Consider the following 17,056-nt stretch of genomic DNA (forward strand, 5'->3'; position numbering starts at 1 on the left):
AAAAACCAAACAACTTTTTGAGATAATTATAGATTTACATGATCATTTGCTTTTCAAAGTTTAATATGCATACTGGGGATCTTGTTAGAACAGGATTCTGATTCTGTAGGTCTGGAGTGGAGTCTGAGAATCTATATTTCTAACAAGCTCCTAGGGAATGTTGATGATGCTGTTGTGCGAGCCAATGCTTTGAAAAGCAAGAGTCTAGCCAACCTCCCACGTGACCCAGGACACATAAACCATAAATGTTTGTCACATCTCTCTGAAGTGTTATAGTTGCTAACACAGCATTAATGTAGCCATAGATAACTGATAACCTTACTAAATCAAACCAGCATCTTTCTTGAGATTTAATAAATGAATAGTGGTATTAATAAAGAGATCTTTTTGGATCAAGATATGAGGATGTGAAGGGGGAACTTCTAGTAGCTATCTTTCTCAGGCAAAGGAAAGGGTCTTCTTTGGAGCTCATCACACAAAGAGCAGAAGTGAGAGGGGAAAGCTGGCATCGTTGGAGCCCCTGCAGTCAGCTGCAGTGCAGCCTTTGACTTCTCACGACTTGACCCACTGAACTGCCTTTTATCTTAAGCTCCTTCATTGCTACTCAAAGTGTGCTACATGATCCAGCAGCAGATTCTCAGAGAGCTTGCTAGAATTTTGGGCCCCATCTTGGACCTATTGAATCCAACTCTTTATTTTAATAAGGTGCCCAGGTGATTCATTTTCACATTCAAATTTGAACAGTGCTGAGCTACTTAAACCTGGATTTTGTTCCCTATGATAGAATTAAATCCCCTTCATTGGTTGTGACAATGGAAACTCCAACTCAAGCTTCCCTAAATCATTAAGATACCTTTTTTTTTTTTTTTTTTTTGAGACAAGTTCTCCCTCTGTTGCTTGGGCCTAGAGTGCAGTGGCATCATCATAGCTCACTGCAACCTCAAACTCCTGGGTTCAAGCCATCCTCCTGCCTCAGTCTCCCAAGTAGCTGGGACTACAGGCATGTGCCACCATGCCCAGCTAATTTTTTCTTCCTTGTAGAGATGGGGGTCTTGCCATTAGCTCAGGCTGGTCTCAAACTCCTGGCCTCAAGCAATTCTCATGCCTCGGCCTTCCAGAGTGCTGGGATTCCAAGCGTGAGCCACTGTGCCTAGCCAAAGACATCTTTTACTTAAGAAGCCCCATTGTAGAGCAGACTCCAGAGACTCAACTAAGCCAAGCAAACATCCAGTTTCTTCATCTCTGAGCTCTGTCTTCCTCAGTGTGGACTTCATTCTCACACTGTGCCAAGATGGTCATGAGCAGGTTTAGGCCTGACCATCTCATTCTGGGTCTTCTTAGGAGAAAACCTTTATTAGAATCCTCCCACCCCAGCCTGAGAAGACCTACTAGCCAGGACTGGGTCACATCCCATTCTTAAGCCAAGCACTGGCAAGGATGATCTGCATGAGCTGGTCACTCAAGGGCAGAACTGATGGATGTCAGGTTGCCACCATGGCGCATTGGTCCAGGTGAGGGAGGATGAGGCCTGAACTAAGGAGATGCATTTGTTGTGGCTCCTACATCCGTCTGTCCCCAGTAGGCCTTGCTGATAGAATGAAGCAGTGCTGGGCCATTTCAACTTTCCTCTGGATCTGAGCCTCCCATCCTCTGCCAGAAGCCAAGAACTCAGCACAGAAACCAAAATAATACTGTTTTATTCCGATCTTAAAGCACAATAGTCCAAACAGTTCCCTTCCCCCGCTGGAGTGTCCAGCCCGTCCCCCCAGACTCCCAGTGCCCCCTCGCACTCTGCCTTCCAGGAACGAACAGCCACCCAGAAGGCAACGGGGCTCCAAAGCTCCAGGTCTTGGAGAAACACCCGAATCACTCCCTTCTCATTGCTTCCCTCCCCATCTCCCATTCCTTCCCTTGATCTCATCTCATTTTTCCTTCCCTCTCCTCCAGCCTGTCCCCTTGTCCCCTCCCCGTCTCACCTCTCTCCTGCCTCCCCCTGCTTTTCCTCATCTCTCTCATCTCTTGTCCTCTCCCCTCCACTTCTGTCCCCGCTTCTATCTTTTCTCCCCTGACCTCTCCTTCATCTCTCTTCTCCTACTGCCCTTTCCCCTTGTTCTCCCCTTCATCCAGCGCTCCCTAGACTAACCAGTCTACTCTTGCCAGACTGCCATATCCTGGTGTCTTCACCCTCCCCCTAGCTCTGCCCACTTCCTTCCTTCTGCCCTGGCCTGACCCTGTCTACACCTCTCAGCACACATTTCCTCTCCCCAGGGAAGCCCTCAGAATCCACACTGGCCACCAACACCTTCCCTGGCTGTGGCTCCAGGACCTCAGAGACCACTGTCAGCTTCCCCTTGGACCTAGAGAGGCAAACTGCCAAGATGAGGTCCCCGGATGACCCAGGAGGTGGCCAGAGGGACTGGGGTGGTCTCCTTGGCCTCAGCCCTGTTATCTTTGGGATAGAATAATGCCCTCCCGCCCTCACAGTGGAGGGTGGTGGGCAGGAGCCCTAAGGGTCAGGGCTCTGGGGCTCTGCCCCAGCAATCCCTGAGCAGGTCCATGTGGAATAAGGCTGCCCCAGTGAGGAGGCGCGCTGCAAAGAGGTGTCGGCAGGGCAGACGACGGGCAGCGTGGATCGAGCAGCTGCAGCGGGTCAGGGCCCCATCCAGGAAGAAGTCCGAGGTGCCGTCCTTAAGGGCAAAGCCAGCTCCAGTCCAGTGGAAACCCCGAGTCCCGTGCTGCCTGGCAAAGGCTAGCTCCTCGGCCACCAGGTCTGCCAGCTCTGGCCCACAGGCTGCTCGGAATTTGGCCAGGGGCTCCCAATCTACCTCCTCCTCTCCTGAGGGGCGGCAGAGCCTCTTTGGTTCCCTTGGGCCTTCTCCTTCGCCTCCTTCCTGCAGGTTCTCCCCGGCAGCCAGGTACTCGCTCCTCGTGGCTGCCCATTCTGGATTGCCTTCAAATACAGTCCCCACCCGGCTACCACACACGACTCCATTCTCCAGCTCTGGACACCTCCCTCCTGTGTCTCCCCACTCTATCTCTTGTCCTGCTCTGCTCTTGGGGCCCACAGAGCGGGATCCTCCTCCATCTCCATTCTCCATGCCTGTAACCCTTGTGTCCGCCAGCTGGACCAGAACTATGTCCTCCAGACCCCTTCTTCTTTTGACCCCCAACATCAATCCCTTCTCCTCTGCGATCTCTGGCCCTCTCCTCCTCTCATCTTCCCACTGGGGGCCCCTTTGGTCTCTGTTCTCAGGGACCGATTCCAGAGGCTTCTCCAAATGGATCCCCCTCCAGTTTCTGACCTCCAGCCCCTTCCCTTTCTCTGCTTCCAACTGGGGCCCCTTCCACTCTCTGGCTCTCAGTCCGCTTGCCCTTTCATCATGCAGCTGGGCCCCTCTCCAGGGGCTTCCTTCAATACTCCTGGCCCTCTCACACTCAGACTGGATCCCCATCCTGTCTATGGTCTCCAGCACCCTACTCCTTCCATCCTCCAACGGGGCCACCCTCCAGGTATATCCTTCCAATCCTCGTAGCCCCTGCTCCTCCAACTGGGCCCCCCTCCAGACATAACCTTCCAGTGCCCAATCTTTCTCACCCTCCAGCTGGGGCCCCCTCCAGTCTCTGACCTCTGGCCCTCTCAAGTGCCCTTTCTCCAACTGGGACCCTCTCCAGATATTCCCTTCCAGCCCCCTCACCTTCTGGGTTTCCAACTGGACCCCTCTCCAATCTCGGATCTGCAACCCCCTCCCCTTCTCACTTTCTAACTTAGCCCCGCCCCTGTCTCTAGTCTCCAGTTCTCGTGCCCACTCTTTCTCTATCTGTGCCCCTCTCCAAATACTTCCTTCTTTCGGAGCCCCTCCCCAGTCTCCGGTGTCCAGGCCCCTCACCCTCTGGTTTTCCACCTGGCCCCCCCTTCCCAGCTCGCCCTCTAGCCACGCCCCGCCTCCGTCTGGTCCCTCCGGCGCCGCCTCCCCGGCCGCGTCAGCCCACTGCATGGCCACCAGGTCGCGAAGGCACTGAGCCACGCTGCGCGAGGGGCTGAGGCGGCGCAGCAGTCGCCGGCGGTGGCTGCGCACCAGGGCGCACGCGTCCAGGTCGCGGGCCGCCTCGAAGGCTCGGAAGCGCACCCACATGTCGCGGCGGGGCTCCCAGTTGCGCTCAAAGTAGTCGACGAAGGCGGCTGGGCCGTGCGCGTGCAGCTCGGCCAGCGCCTCGTCGTAGGCAGCGGGCGACGACGCGCCGGCCAGGCGGCACAGGCGCGGCCACAGGCCGGGGTCCTCGCGGCCGGCGCCGCCCAGCTCCTGCGCCTTGCTGAAGAGCGTCTCGAGGCCCTGCGCGCGGCAGATCTGCACGCGCGCGCACGGCAGCAGCTGGCGCACGGCGGGCAGCTGCGCCGCCACCTCCGGCCCGGCCGTGAGGCAGCGCACGCGGCCCTTGACGTCGGGCGCGCTCTGCAGCAGCGACGCGAGCGCGAAGCGCAGCAGGCTCGGCGTGCCCGGGCGCGCCACGCAGCAGGCGGCCTGGCGTGCGCGGCCCGCGCCGTCCACGCAGAGCACCGCCAGCAGGTCCAGCGCGCCCTGCAGCCCCGGCAGCCGGTCCACCAGGAGCATGCGCGGGAAGCGCCGCAGCAGCGCCCTGGTGCGCGACGTCAGGAAGAACACGGTCTCCACCACCGCCTGGTCTTCCACGAACACCAGCTTCACCTGCGGGAGGGGGCAGGGGGCGGGAAAGAGATTAGAAGACGCCCGGTGGGCCCCGCCCAGCTCCCCCAACCTCTGTTTCCTCCTCCAGGGAAATGGGAATCCGTTCATTTATGCGTGCGTATGCATTTATTCTTTTGACCGGCAGGAGGCAGTGCAGGGGAATGGTTAAAAGCACGGATTACGGGGTTGAGATCCAGGCGCCACCATCTAATAACCATGTGATGTTTTACACACGCCACTTTTAGCCTCTCTGAGCCTCCGTTTCCCCCGCTGGGAACTGAGTATTCACTCAGTCCTTCATGTGCTGGGAGGCAGTCTAGGGCAGTGGTTCTCAAAATGTAGGCCCAAAATGAGCAACAGCCTCAGCATCTACTGCTTGGACCTGGACAGAAATGCACATGGTCACCCCAGGCTTACTGAGTCTGAAATTCGAGGTGGGGCCCAGCCATCTGTTTGGACAAGCCCTGCAGGGGCTCCCCGTGCACACTCGAATTTGAGAACCACTGGTCTAGTGGTAACGAGCATAGACCGTGGAGGCAGATCCTCTAGGTTGGAGTCCCACTCCTACCGCTTCCTAACCTGTGATTTAACCTCTCTGTGCCTCAGTATCCCCTTTAACCTCCATATTCCCTGATTCCCGCTTCTAGGAATTGAATGTTCATTCCTTCATGCACCAAGAGGCAGGACGGTGGTTAAAAGCGTTGTCTCTGGGGCCAGACTGCCTGGGCTGAGATCTTGGAGCCACTACTTCTTGGCTGTGTGGCTTCTGGCAACTTCCCTAACCTCCATTTTTATAATAAGAGTACCTCTGTGATTGGAAGGATGAAATGCATTAAAGCATTTATAACATTGCCTGGCACACATAATGTTACTATTGTTACTCATTCAACAAATAGCAAGTGCTCTCAAAGTGGTCATTATTACTATAATTACCATCTCTGCTAATCATCCCAGCTAAGCCAACACCCCATCTCTCTCTGGCCGCTTCTGGCCTCAACACATACCATCCTCTGGCATGTCATATCTTAATTTGCTGATTTGCCCATTGTCTGTTTGCCCCACAAAGATGAGGATGTTCTCTTTTGTGTGCCTTATGCTTTGGAGGGTATCTGGCCCAGAACAGCAGCTCAATGCATCCCGAATGAGTGAACTAATGCGAGGGTGTGCGGGGATATCTAGTGGCCACATCTCTGGAGTGGAGGTTCAGGGAACAGACTCCTGGATTTGCCTCTTATTAGCTCTGGGACTTTGGGCAAGTGACTTCCTCTAGATGAGCCTCAGTTTCCTTGTCTGCTAAAACGGGGATGTCTGTTTAACAGGGTCATGATGAAGCTAAAATGAGATCATTCATGGCCAAGTCTTGCAACAACGCCTGGCATATTTCAAATCCCAGCTATCATTACTGTCTTACTTGATCTCTCAGCAGGATTCAGCACAGTGATCCTGCCCACTTCCTGGAACATGGGTCACTCTTGGCCTCTATCACCCTGAAAACTCCTGCTTTTCCTCCTTCCTCCCAGGCATCTCCTTTCCTTGCCTCTACTCCGCTGCTCCACCTCTAAATATTGCCGTGCCACAGAGCCCAATCCTCGGCCCGCTCCTCTCCTCTCTTCCCAATCTCTGTGCTCGTGCAAGGTGATTTCATCCAGTCACATGGCCCTCATCATCTCCAAGCTGGTAACTCCCAGGTCTGTACCTCTAGGCTCCAGACCCACCTAATCAACTGCCACTGCAGCAATCTGGCCCCTTGGGTGGCTCACATGCCCCTCAAGACTAGCAGCCCAAAGTCACATTTGATTCTCACAAGCCCACTCCCTCAACCTGCCCCTCCTCAGTCAATGGCTCCACCATTCACACACCACAGCTCAGGCCCCAGCACTCAGGGCAGATGCTTGGTTTCTCTTTCCCCACCCTCTGCGTGCAATCCAACCCCAAGTCCTAGCACCGTCCCTCAGAATGAGTCCAGAATCTGACCACTTCTCCCCACCCTTACGGCCACCAACCACCCTGGTTGGAGGCACCAGCATCTCTCACCTGGATTATTGTAGCTGCCTCCACCATAGGCTTCCTGTGTCTGCCCTTGCTCCCTTGTCTGTCCCCAGATGGCTGCTAGGGGGGCATTTTCAAAACTCTAATCAGATCGCCCCCTCCTCTACTGGAAAACCCTTCCCAGGACTTCCCATTACACTCTAAATAAAATGAGAAGTCCACACCACAGCTATCGGCTCTGGGCACTCAGGCCCTTGGACCTCATCTTCTGTTTCTCTCCCCCACTGTGGTCTCTGCCACTCTGGCTTCCTCATGATTGCAAAATAGCCACTTGATGGGGAGGGGAGATTAGCAGCCATGATCCAGGACCCCCGGGCCCCTGTACTGGGCCAGCTGCTAGGGCGCTGCCAGCCAGTTCCTGCAAGGGCTGACTACAGCTGCAGAACCAGGATTTGATCTTTCCACAAATCATTCTGCCATAATCCAACCTCATCCTACAATTCCATTTAAAAAGCGCTGCATGGTATTCAGTTTAAAAAACATAATCTGTTTTAAAAAGGGTCTAGTAGAGTCCAAAGAGAACAAGGAAATTGCTTTCCTAAGCCTGAAATCATATATCCACCACCTTAAATAGTATTGGAATTCAATACATTTTACCAAAAAAAGCCTAGTCAGCTTACCACTGAATTGGACAGTGCTATAAATTTTTTCAACCATCATTAATTATTACACTCACAATTACTTTATAATTTATCTCAGATGTTCAATCTAGACCTGCTCTGTCCACTATGGTAACCAATAGCTACATGTAACTGTTTGAATTTAAATTAATTAAAAATTTCAAATATATAAAAACGTGCAGTTCCTTGTCACATTGGCCATATTTCAAGTGCTCAATGGCCACGTGAGGCCAGTGGTTACTCTACAGGATGGCACAGATCTGGAACATCTCCATGATTACAGAAAGTTCTGTTGGACCCTTCACAGGGTGTTTCTGGGGAAGAACAGCTGAGACTTATTTACTTCATGGTGGACAGCAGGTAACAGTTACTAGCTCACCGAAGACCAGTGGAGTAGGGAGTGCACGTGTACACCCCCATTTTACAGAGCAGCAAGCTGACTCGGGTGGGGCCTGAACCTTCTGAAGGCTGGAACTGGTGGAGAGGGACCCGAGTTTCATTTCCAAACTGGGGAATAGCACAGCCGTGAAGACCATGGTCCTGGCTGAAGACAGTGTGGGTCCGAAGCCCAGCTCATTAAGTAGCTGTGTGACCTCAGGCCAGCTGCTTGACCTCTCTGTGCTTCAGTTTCCTTGTTTGAAAAATGGGAATGAGAATGGGAGACTCTTTCCTCACAGGGCTTTGGTGAGAGTTAAATTAATTACAATAATATGTAAAGCAGTTAGGGTAGTGCCTGGCGCATAGTAAGCACTTGATAAACATTAGCTAAAATTATTATCAATATTGTGTGTGGACAGAGGCCTGGGCTTGGGTTGGTGGCTTGAATGGGAGCTGGTTACTAGGCATGATACAGGGAGAGTGCTCCAGACCTGAATCTGGAGAATGGGTTCATGTCTCAGCTTTACCCTGAGTTGGGATCACATGAGACAAAGGCACAGCCAAGTGGAGAAACCAGTTTTTCCCCCTTTCTTGTCTTTCTTTCCTTTTTTCTTTTTAACTTCAAGTCCCAACCTGAAGTTGGAGCAAAGCCACAGAAAGATTCCTCATGAGGGAGCAGCATCCTCCTTGTTCCTCCAACACACCAAGCTTGCTCTAGGCTCTGGGCCTTTGCACTGGCTGTTCCCCCTGCTTAGAACTCTTTTCCCTCTAATGACAGAATGGGGGGTCCCTTCCTTCCATTCCCTAGCCTCTGCCTCATCATCATTTCTTTAAAGAGGCCTTCCCTGACCACTCAAAGTGAAATAGCACCCTTGCAACTGTCCCTCCACAAGCCCTCGCCTTATTCCCCTTGGTAATACTCATCGCTCCATCACATTATATGACATAGCACCTCCTTCTCGATTCTTGATCTGGGCAGTGGGTTCAAGTGTGTTTCGACCTTGTGAACATTCATCAACTATATGCTTATCATTTGTGCATTTTCTATTTGTGTAGTTCAATTAAAAAGTGTAAATAGCACCTTCCATCACTTTGGTTCCTCTTCTCCCTAGCACCCAAACCTAGTGGCATCTGGATGTGTTTGTCCACTGTTGGCTTCTACCACTAGAACTGCAAAGTAGTTCTAGCAGCTACCTCTGCAAGGTAGAGCCAATAGCCATAGTGGCTATGTAAGTTTCAATTAATTAAAATACAATTCAATCAGTTCCTCAGTCATGCTGGCCATATTTCAAGTGCTCAATAGCCACGTGTGGGTGGGGGCTACCAAACTGGGCAGTGCAGAATCACAGAACATTTCCATCACGGAAGAAGGTTCTACTGGGCGGCGCTGCCCTAGAAGGCGAGTTCTCTGAGGGCAGGGACCGCATGCGTCTTGTTCGCTGCTGCATCCCCAATGGCTCAGTAAGTACTTATGGAACGAATGAAGGAATGAATGAAGGAAAGAAATGAAGGATGAGTGGGTGGATGAATGAATGAATGACCCGCCAGTCTTGGGCGTGGCTCTCCCCCGCCCCCGTCCTGCCTCTCCTGAGACCCCACCTTGGCCTCGGGGTCGGTGCGGAAGAGCCCCTCCAGCACGTGCAGGGCGTCCAGGACTCCGTGGTCGCGGCCCTTGCAGTAGGAGAGCAGGCGTCGCACGTCGGCCGGGGCCACGAACTGCTTGGAGATCTTGTTGGTGGTGCGCACCGGCAGGCAGGCGTTGGCCAGCAGGTGGCCCGGGCGGAAGTAGTAGGCGAACTCCAGCGGGCAGGCCGGGTGCGAGTGGGTCAGCTGGCACTCCGTCACCACCAGGCGGTCCCGCAGCGGGCTCAGCTTGACGATGATGAAGGCCGGGCAGCCGGGCTGGGGGGGCCTGCGGGAGGAACGACCACCGCCGCCGTCACATCCCTCTGCTGCCCTCTTCCTCCTTTCTTTTCTCTCTCGCTTTTTTTTTTAATTAAGAATTTTTTTTTCAAGCATAGAGGAGAGGGGCTTAAGACTATATCAGCTGTGTGACCTTGGGCAAATCACTTCAAGTCTCCATGCCTCAGTTTCTTTCCCCATAGGTTAAAAGTGCGGTAGCAACCATCAAACCTTCGGAGGACGAAAAGAGTTGATATACAAAAAGCACTTAAAAACAGTGTCTGGAACATGGTAAGCACTATGTGTTTGCTAAAGTTCTATACCCACCATCCTCAGCTCTATCAAAAGTGAATGAATGTTTTATTATATTTATCTCAAAAAAAAATTTCAGAAGTGAAACGTCTCAGATAGTCCTGTATCTGCTTCTGGTTTAGCAATAACATTGCAAGTTGAGACCCTCTGTGAACCTCGCCCTAACAAATTCCGCTCCTTCTTTAGCCATTACCAAAATTGTGCATTTAGCATCCCCACATACGTGTTTATGCACCCATAAACAATGGAAGGCATGTTTCTATGTCATAAAACTTTGTATATGCAAAGAGTTGCTCAAACTCATGTTATCAAGGAAACAACAAATTAAAACCCTAAGGAAGTACCACCACACACTGCTAGAATAGACAAATAGAAGAGACTGATAACATCGAGTGTTGATGAGGATGTGGAGCAACTGGAACTCTCACATGTCACTGATGGGAGTAAAATGGCACCACCACTCTGGAAAACTGTATGGCAGTATCTACCAAAGCTGATCCTAGGCCTCTCCTGTGGCCCGGTGATTCTACTCAAGATAAATGCCTGCATATGGCACATAGAGGTGAGTATTAGAAAGTTCATAGCAGTACTATTCATACCAGCCAAATACTTGAAACTCAAATATCCAACAACAGAGCAAGAAAATAAGTTGTGATATATTCCTAAAATAAAATACTAATCAACAGTAAGAATGAACAGACCATCACAGTCTCCAACAATGTAGATGAATCTCACAAATCTACCATGTGAAAGAAGCCAGACACAAAGAGAACCCATGATATGACTCCTGCTTATATAAAGTTCAACAACAGGCAAAGTTAACCTCTGCTGATGAGAAACTAGATAGTGGTTACCTGTAAGGGGTTAACTCTGTGAGGGGGAACTAGGAGCCTTCTTGGGACTGGACACATTTTGTTTCTCATTCTGGGTGCTTGGTTACATATGCATTCTACTTTGGGAAAATTCATCCAGTTGCACACGTATGATGTTTGCACTTTTCTGGATGTGTGTTATGCTTTTAAAAATAACTTAGAAAACCATTGTTTTTGAGCATTGTGGTGGGAAGAATAAAGGCTTCCCAAAATGTCCACATCCTTGTTTCTAAAACCATGCATATGTTGCCTTACATGGCAAAAAGGACTTTAAAGGTGTGATTAACTTAAGGATCTTGAGGCTGGGAGATTCTGGATAATTCAAGTGGGCCCAGTATAATCACAATGGTCCTTAGAAGGGAAAGAGAAAAGCAAGAAGATCAAAGTTAGAGATACACTGAAAGATGCCACCCTGACGGCTTTGAAAATAGAAGCCTCAGGCCAAAGAACAGGGGTGGTTTCTAGAATCTGGAAAGAGTAAGCAAGCAGATTCTCCCTAGAGCCTCCAGAAGGAAAGCAGCCCTGCCAATACCTTGATTTTAGCCCAGTGAAACCCACGTTGGCCTTCTGACTTCTAGAATTATAAGACAATAAATTGGTATTATTTTAAGCCACTATGTCTGTGGTAATTTGTTACAACAGCAACAGGAGACTAGGACAAGCATTGCATTCTATGTATCCTTTTGCATCTTGCTTTTTCACTCACCAGATCTTCAAGACTTTTCAGTTTCATTCCTTTTACTTGCTGCCTGTGTGTTCCACTCCATGACTCTGCCAACTCTTACGGTGTTTCAGTCCTGCTCTCTGACAAACAATGCTTCAGCACTCTCTCTTATACATCTCTTTATGTGTGTGAGCAAGGGTTTCTCTAGGAAAGCAGTTCTCAAACTGCAGGGCATAGCTCATTACATGAAATCAATTTAGGGAGGTACAACCAGCATTGTAAAAAATGAAATAGAATAGAAAAAAAAATTAGAGTGTATTTCCCTGATAATAACACTTAAATTGGAATCTGCTTTCTGAAAGGTGGGGGTCAGTGTTTCTCTATGGAGGGTGGTGATAGCAGCATTTTTTTTTTTTTGGTAGGGGAGTTTAGAGAGCAGGGGTAGTCAAACTTTTTTCTGCAAAGGGCCAGATAGTAAATATTATTCTGTTGCTATACTGCAAACACAGTCATAGACAATATGTAAATGAACAGGCATGGCTGCGTTCCAATAAAACTTTATTTATAAAAATGGACTGCAGGTTAGCATTGGCCCAAGGGCTTCCTAGTTAGCTGACCCTCATAACACAGAGTGCCCAGGGCCTGGCATGTAGTTAAGAAGCCCTGGCTTCTAGGTAGTAAATGCCAGTAGCATGGCCCCTGCAATGGATGATTCTCCCTGAGAACCACCAGTATAAATACTTAAGAATTTTCTTATTAAACCAAAAGGGGATCCTTGATACATCCCTTTTCCCCTGTATGCATGAGGTAAAGAAAAACTCAGGCACCTGCTAGATTTTAAAAATCTAAATAGAGTTTGAGGCTTTTTGCCTTATTTAAAGTAACAAAATTAAGGCAAATTTGGAAAATTCTTAAGTATACAAATCATTATAAATAAAATGCAAATATACAGCCACCATGCTGGTATCAGGTGGAAGCCAAATGAATTGCCAACAGGCATTTGTGATCTACCCAATATGGCAATTTCACAGGATTCTTACCCAGTACATTTTTCTAGAATAAGTCACGGGCTTTTGTGAAACTCTCTGGTCTGGCCTCTTTCAGCCTAGTGTTTCAGGCCCTAGAACAGGCCCTCGCTCAGGGGAGGCCACCTGTCCTATGAAGACACCCATCTCACCAGAGAATAGCCCACCCCCTCTGTGGATCCCAGTCTCTCACACAACCATCTACTGATGCCTCAACACACCATTTCTGCAATTGCTCGCCACCTACCCAGAGAAATAATGCCACCTCTCTCTAAATGGAAACTCCACGTGGACAGGAACTTTTGTCTGTTTTTGTTTATCTCTGTCTCCCCGGCACCTAGAATAGCGCTGGGAAGACAGAATGGCCTGGCCCCTGGAGGTGCTCAGTAAATGTATGATGACTGAAGGACTGAATCGCACTGTGACCTAGACACCTTGGCGCACCTTCTCTGGCATATGGCCCCCATTTCTTCTAAACCATCCATCACCAAGTCCTGCCCACTATGCCTTCCAAACCTCTCCAAACTACCCACTTTTTCCCATTGCCACTACCACCAACCTATTATTTCTTTCTTCCTTCATGAAACATTCTTCTCCCTTCTTTCCACCTAGTCAACTCCTACTTATCCTTCAGGCTTCACAGCCAGAATCACCTCCTCCAGGAAGCCTTCCCTGACCATCCTCAGGCTAGGGCAGATTCCATCCATCACACACTAAGGTGATAATCTGATTTATGTCCCCCTGTAACGTAAGCCTCCCACAGAAGCCCCAGCATTTAAAACACGGACAGCTGGCACATAGTAGGGGCTCAAAACATACCACTTGGATGAATGGACAAATGGGATGATGCCTAGACCCCAGAAATCTTTAGGTGCTAGCACATTCAACTCTCACAGCTGAAATAAAGGTGAAGGGGAGAGGGAGAGGGAGAGAGAGAGAGAGAAAGAGATTGAAAGAGAAAAAGAAAAAGAAAAAGAGAGATTATGGAGTGATGATTAAAGGCATGGGCTTTGTAGTCAGACTGTGGGGGTCTAAATTCTGGTTTTCCCTCTTAGTAGCTGTGTTATCTTGGGATAGTCCTTTAACCATTCTGTGCCTCAGTTTTCTCATCTGGGAAATAGGGCTAATAATAAGACTGGCCTCAGAGACTTGTCAAGAGGACTAAGTACGAGGATTAAACTATACAAAGTGGTTAGAAAAGGGGCTGATGCACAGTAAACAATCAAGAAGTGATAGCTTCTACTTTCAAACCATTTTTTCCTCTTCTACAAGTACCATTGCTTTGCTTTATTTTGCATTTCACTCACGCAACTTTAGTTTTGATCTTTCAGGTTTTCAAGATCTTTGTGCTTTCAAAGGTTGGTGTGTGTTGGGAAAGGTTGAGCAGTTCTGTTCTAGAGAGGGAAGTGCTGAGGGAGGGGGACAGGGAGAGGAACCGGAGCTGGAGGGCTGAAGGTGCAAGCACGGTGACTTGGAGGGGGTCACTGGGCAACCTCTGGCAAGGGAGGGGTGGCCAGAAAGAAAGGCCTGTCTGCGTTCCCTGGATCCCTCTCCCTGACATCATGTCTCTCTCTCCTCCAGACCATCTCCCACCCAGAGCCGACCTTGCTCACAGTGCCCTGGGGCTCCCCAGCACCCCCAGGATAAAGTCCCAGCTCCTGGACTCAGCCCTGCCCGGTCCAGGCCTTGACACCACTCCAGCCTCTTCTCCTGCCTTTTCTCACCCACTAACTTCTCGAGCCTCAGGCCTCAGCCTATGCGCTGTCCCTGGGCTGAGACACTGGAGAGACCCTGCCTTGAGCAGCAAGGGGTGAGGTAAGGAAGCCCAGAAATGATGGGTCCACATCATGGTTCCAGAACAGCTCATCAACCACCCCCCCTTTTGTACTCCTCATCCAGAGACCACCCCATCATGGACCCAGTCACCAGGTCTGAACCTGGGGCACTGTCCTAGACCCCCCCACAGCCCTGTGTCTCCTGCCCCCTGGCTCTCTCTGATATTTGTAGAACACTGGGGACAGAACACCATGTGTTTGTTAAGTCAAATACCGTACACATACATAAACATATAAACAAAATCCTTCAAGGTTCTGCTTACTGGTTACCTCCTCCAGGAAGCCTTCCAGAAGCACACCATAAGCCCTCAGTTGGAGCTGACCATTCCCTTTTTGTCCTCTTCCAGTCTCTCCCATCAGCCTTGTTCTCACTACTGTGAGCCACTATTTGCACTTTTTTTTTTTTTTTTTTGATCTGTGTCTCCTCCATTAAGTTCTGAGCTGTTCCAGGGCCCTGACCAGCACTGGGTTCCGAATGCCCAGTGAAGAACATGCACACAATAGATGCTCAATAACTATTTGTTACACTGGATTGGGTTCTACTAACAAACAGAGATTCCAGATTAGGCCTGAGCTTCTTGCGAGCTCTAGTATTCTAGATTTCTGTGTCACATGTGTGTTTGACACTATGTTGCTTTCAGATCTCCCAATCTCTGTTTCTGGAATAAGTAGTGAGTAAACTCAAGAACACAGTAATTCCACAATACACATTTAACTATGGGTGAGAATAGCTGTTAGAGTGCACTCACTCTTTGCTGCACACTCTTCTGAATGATTTATATGTATTAGCTCATTTAAGATTCACAAAATCTATGAAATAGATACTATTACGTCCCCCATTTTCCAAGTGAGGAAACTGAGGTCCAGAAAGGTGTAGACACTTGCTCAACAGCACCAGCTATTCATCAGCACAGCAATGGCCCCCCAGTTTGCTCTCGAATCCTGTAACAGCTGTCACTTAACCAGCTGCCCTGTGTTCCAGGCACCAGCACAAGTGCCTTTCTTATGTGTGATCTCACTACATCCTCACAACAGCCCCATGAGGCAGATACCACAGTAACCCCATTTCAGAGATGAGAAAACTGAGACTTGGAGATGTGAAGTCCATTGCCCAAAGACACCCACCCAAGAAGTGGTGGAGCCCATCTCAGGCAGCCTGAAGGCAGAGCCCATGTTCTTAGGCTCTCTGACCTTGTCTATGGCTCCCCAACCAAAGGTCTCAAACTCACACCTACAGAGGCCAGGCAGGCAAAATAAGGAAGTGACGGGGTCTGGGGCAAACCTGAGCATCTAACAGGGCCGTCTAACAGGGGTGGCCATCTGCCACATGGCAATGTGGGCTCACCTCCTCCCTTCAAGGGAAGCTGGAAACCCAACACTGTATGAGTAACCATCCCAGTTTAAAATTGGGATTAATTAAAATACTCCCGGCCACCTGGGTGTGATTACTGTCTCTCTTGGATTTCTTGCCTGTCCCTCCTTGTAGCATTACATAGTTGTAGGGAACTACCCATGAACTTGTTCTTTTAACATCAGTCTTCCTGTCCAGTCTGAAAGTTCCATGAGGACAGGGATTTTTATCTCTCCCTCCCCGCCCCCCCCACCAAAAATATCCCCAGCCCCCAGCATGGGACCTGACCCACCCTATATTTACTGAATAGATGGACCTTTTTCTTTGTCTTGTGGCTTTCCCTGCAGTTGAGTCTTCCAGTCTCTGCTCTTTGTATGTGTGCAAGGTATTTAGCTGTCTCAGTAGGCCTCTCTCCCTCCACATCTCTGGGTGTGGGGCTCTCTGCCTGTCCCTCCCCTCTCTATCCACTCCCTCTCCCCCCAGCAGGACAGCAGCACAGGCTCACGCACCCCACGGTGGGCCGACTGGGCGCGCGCACATCCTTGCACACGAGCCGCACGTAGCTGTACTTGAGCACGTCGATGAGCGTGTAGAGTGGGGGTGCGCTGGCCCAGCGGCAGCGTGCCAGGTGCATGGAGCTCTTGACGAAGAAGAGCGCCAGCCGCTGCTGGCACCACGCATCAAAGAAACGGCTGAACTCTGCCCATGAGAAGAAGGCCCGCTCCCGCAGCTCCTGCTCCTCCTGCCCCGCTGCTGTGCAGGCTGGGAGCTCCCGCCGCTCCATCCTGGGGGCCTGAGTGCAAGCGGGGAAAACAGCTAGATATCAGATCCATCCCCACCTGGGGTATCTCATTTTCTCCATTCTCAGCCTGCCCGGTTGGTGCTGATGCCTCTGTCCAAGTAGGGTCTGGAGCTGGATGCCCATTTTTCTCCAGATGCAAATCTCTACCCTATCTTTGGTCCCCTCACCGCCGTTACCCCCTGTTCAGTTGGAGCCTGTCAACCTGATCCCTAGCTCCAATTGGGGTCCCTCCTCCGCAGATGTGACCCTTAGGTACAGTTGCGGTCCCTTTTCCCAAAATATGACTCTGAAGCTCAGCTAAAACCGTCTCCCCTTCCAGATGTGTCTCACCATTGGCAGTGCCTCTAATACCCCATTCATCTGGAACTCCCCCTTCCAAGTGTCTACACTTAGCTGTAACCCACATCCAGCTGTGCCCCCTCTAAAAATGTTCCATCTCCAGATGTTTTCCCCACATCCAGGCACAAACTCCTCATCCAGGCATATTCCTTGTGCACCTGTGGCTCCCTACTCCCCAGATGTGTCTCAGACATGCCGCTGCTG

The 17,056-nt window shown here is 50.3% G+C and overlaps 1 protein-coding gene across 1 annotated transcript; it reads right to left on the minus strand.

Moving 5' to 3' along the window:
- Positions 1–1,680: 1,680 nt before the first annotated feature.
- ZSWIM9 (zinc finger SWIM-type containing 9) lies at positions 1,681–16,670 on the minus strand. Its single transcript, XM_045531280.1, has 3 exons — positions 16,221–16,670; positions 9,350–9,662; positions 1,681–4,703 (listed from the first exon to the last, which is right to left on the minus strand). The coding sequence occupies exons 1-3, from the start codon at positions 16,493–16,495 to the stop codon at positions 2,514–2,516; spliced, it is 2,778 nt and encodes a 925-aa protein (XP_045387236.1). The 5' UTR covers positions 16,496–16,670; the 3' UTR covers positions 1,681–2,513.
- Positions 16,671–17,056: the final 386 nt, after the last annotated feature.

This window comes from Lemur catta, chromosome 19, assembly GCF_020740605.2.
Source record: "Lemur catta isolate mLemCat1 chromosome 19, mLemCat1.pri, whole genome shotgun sequence".
Classification (NCBI taxonomy): domain Eukaryota; kingdom Metazoa; phylum Chordata; class Mammalia; order Primates; family Lemuridae; genus Lemur; species Lemur catta.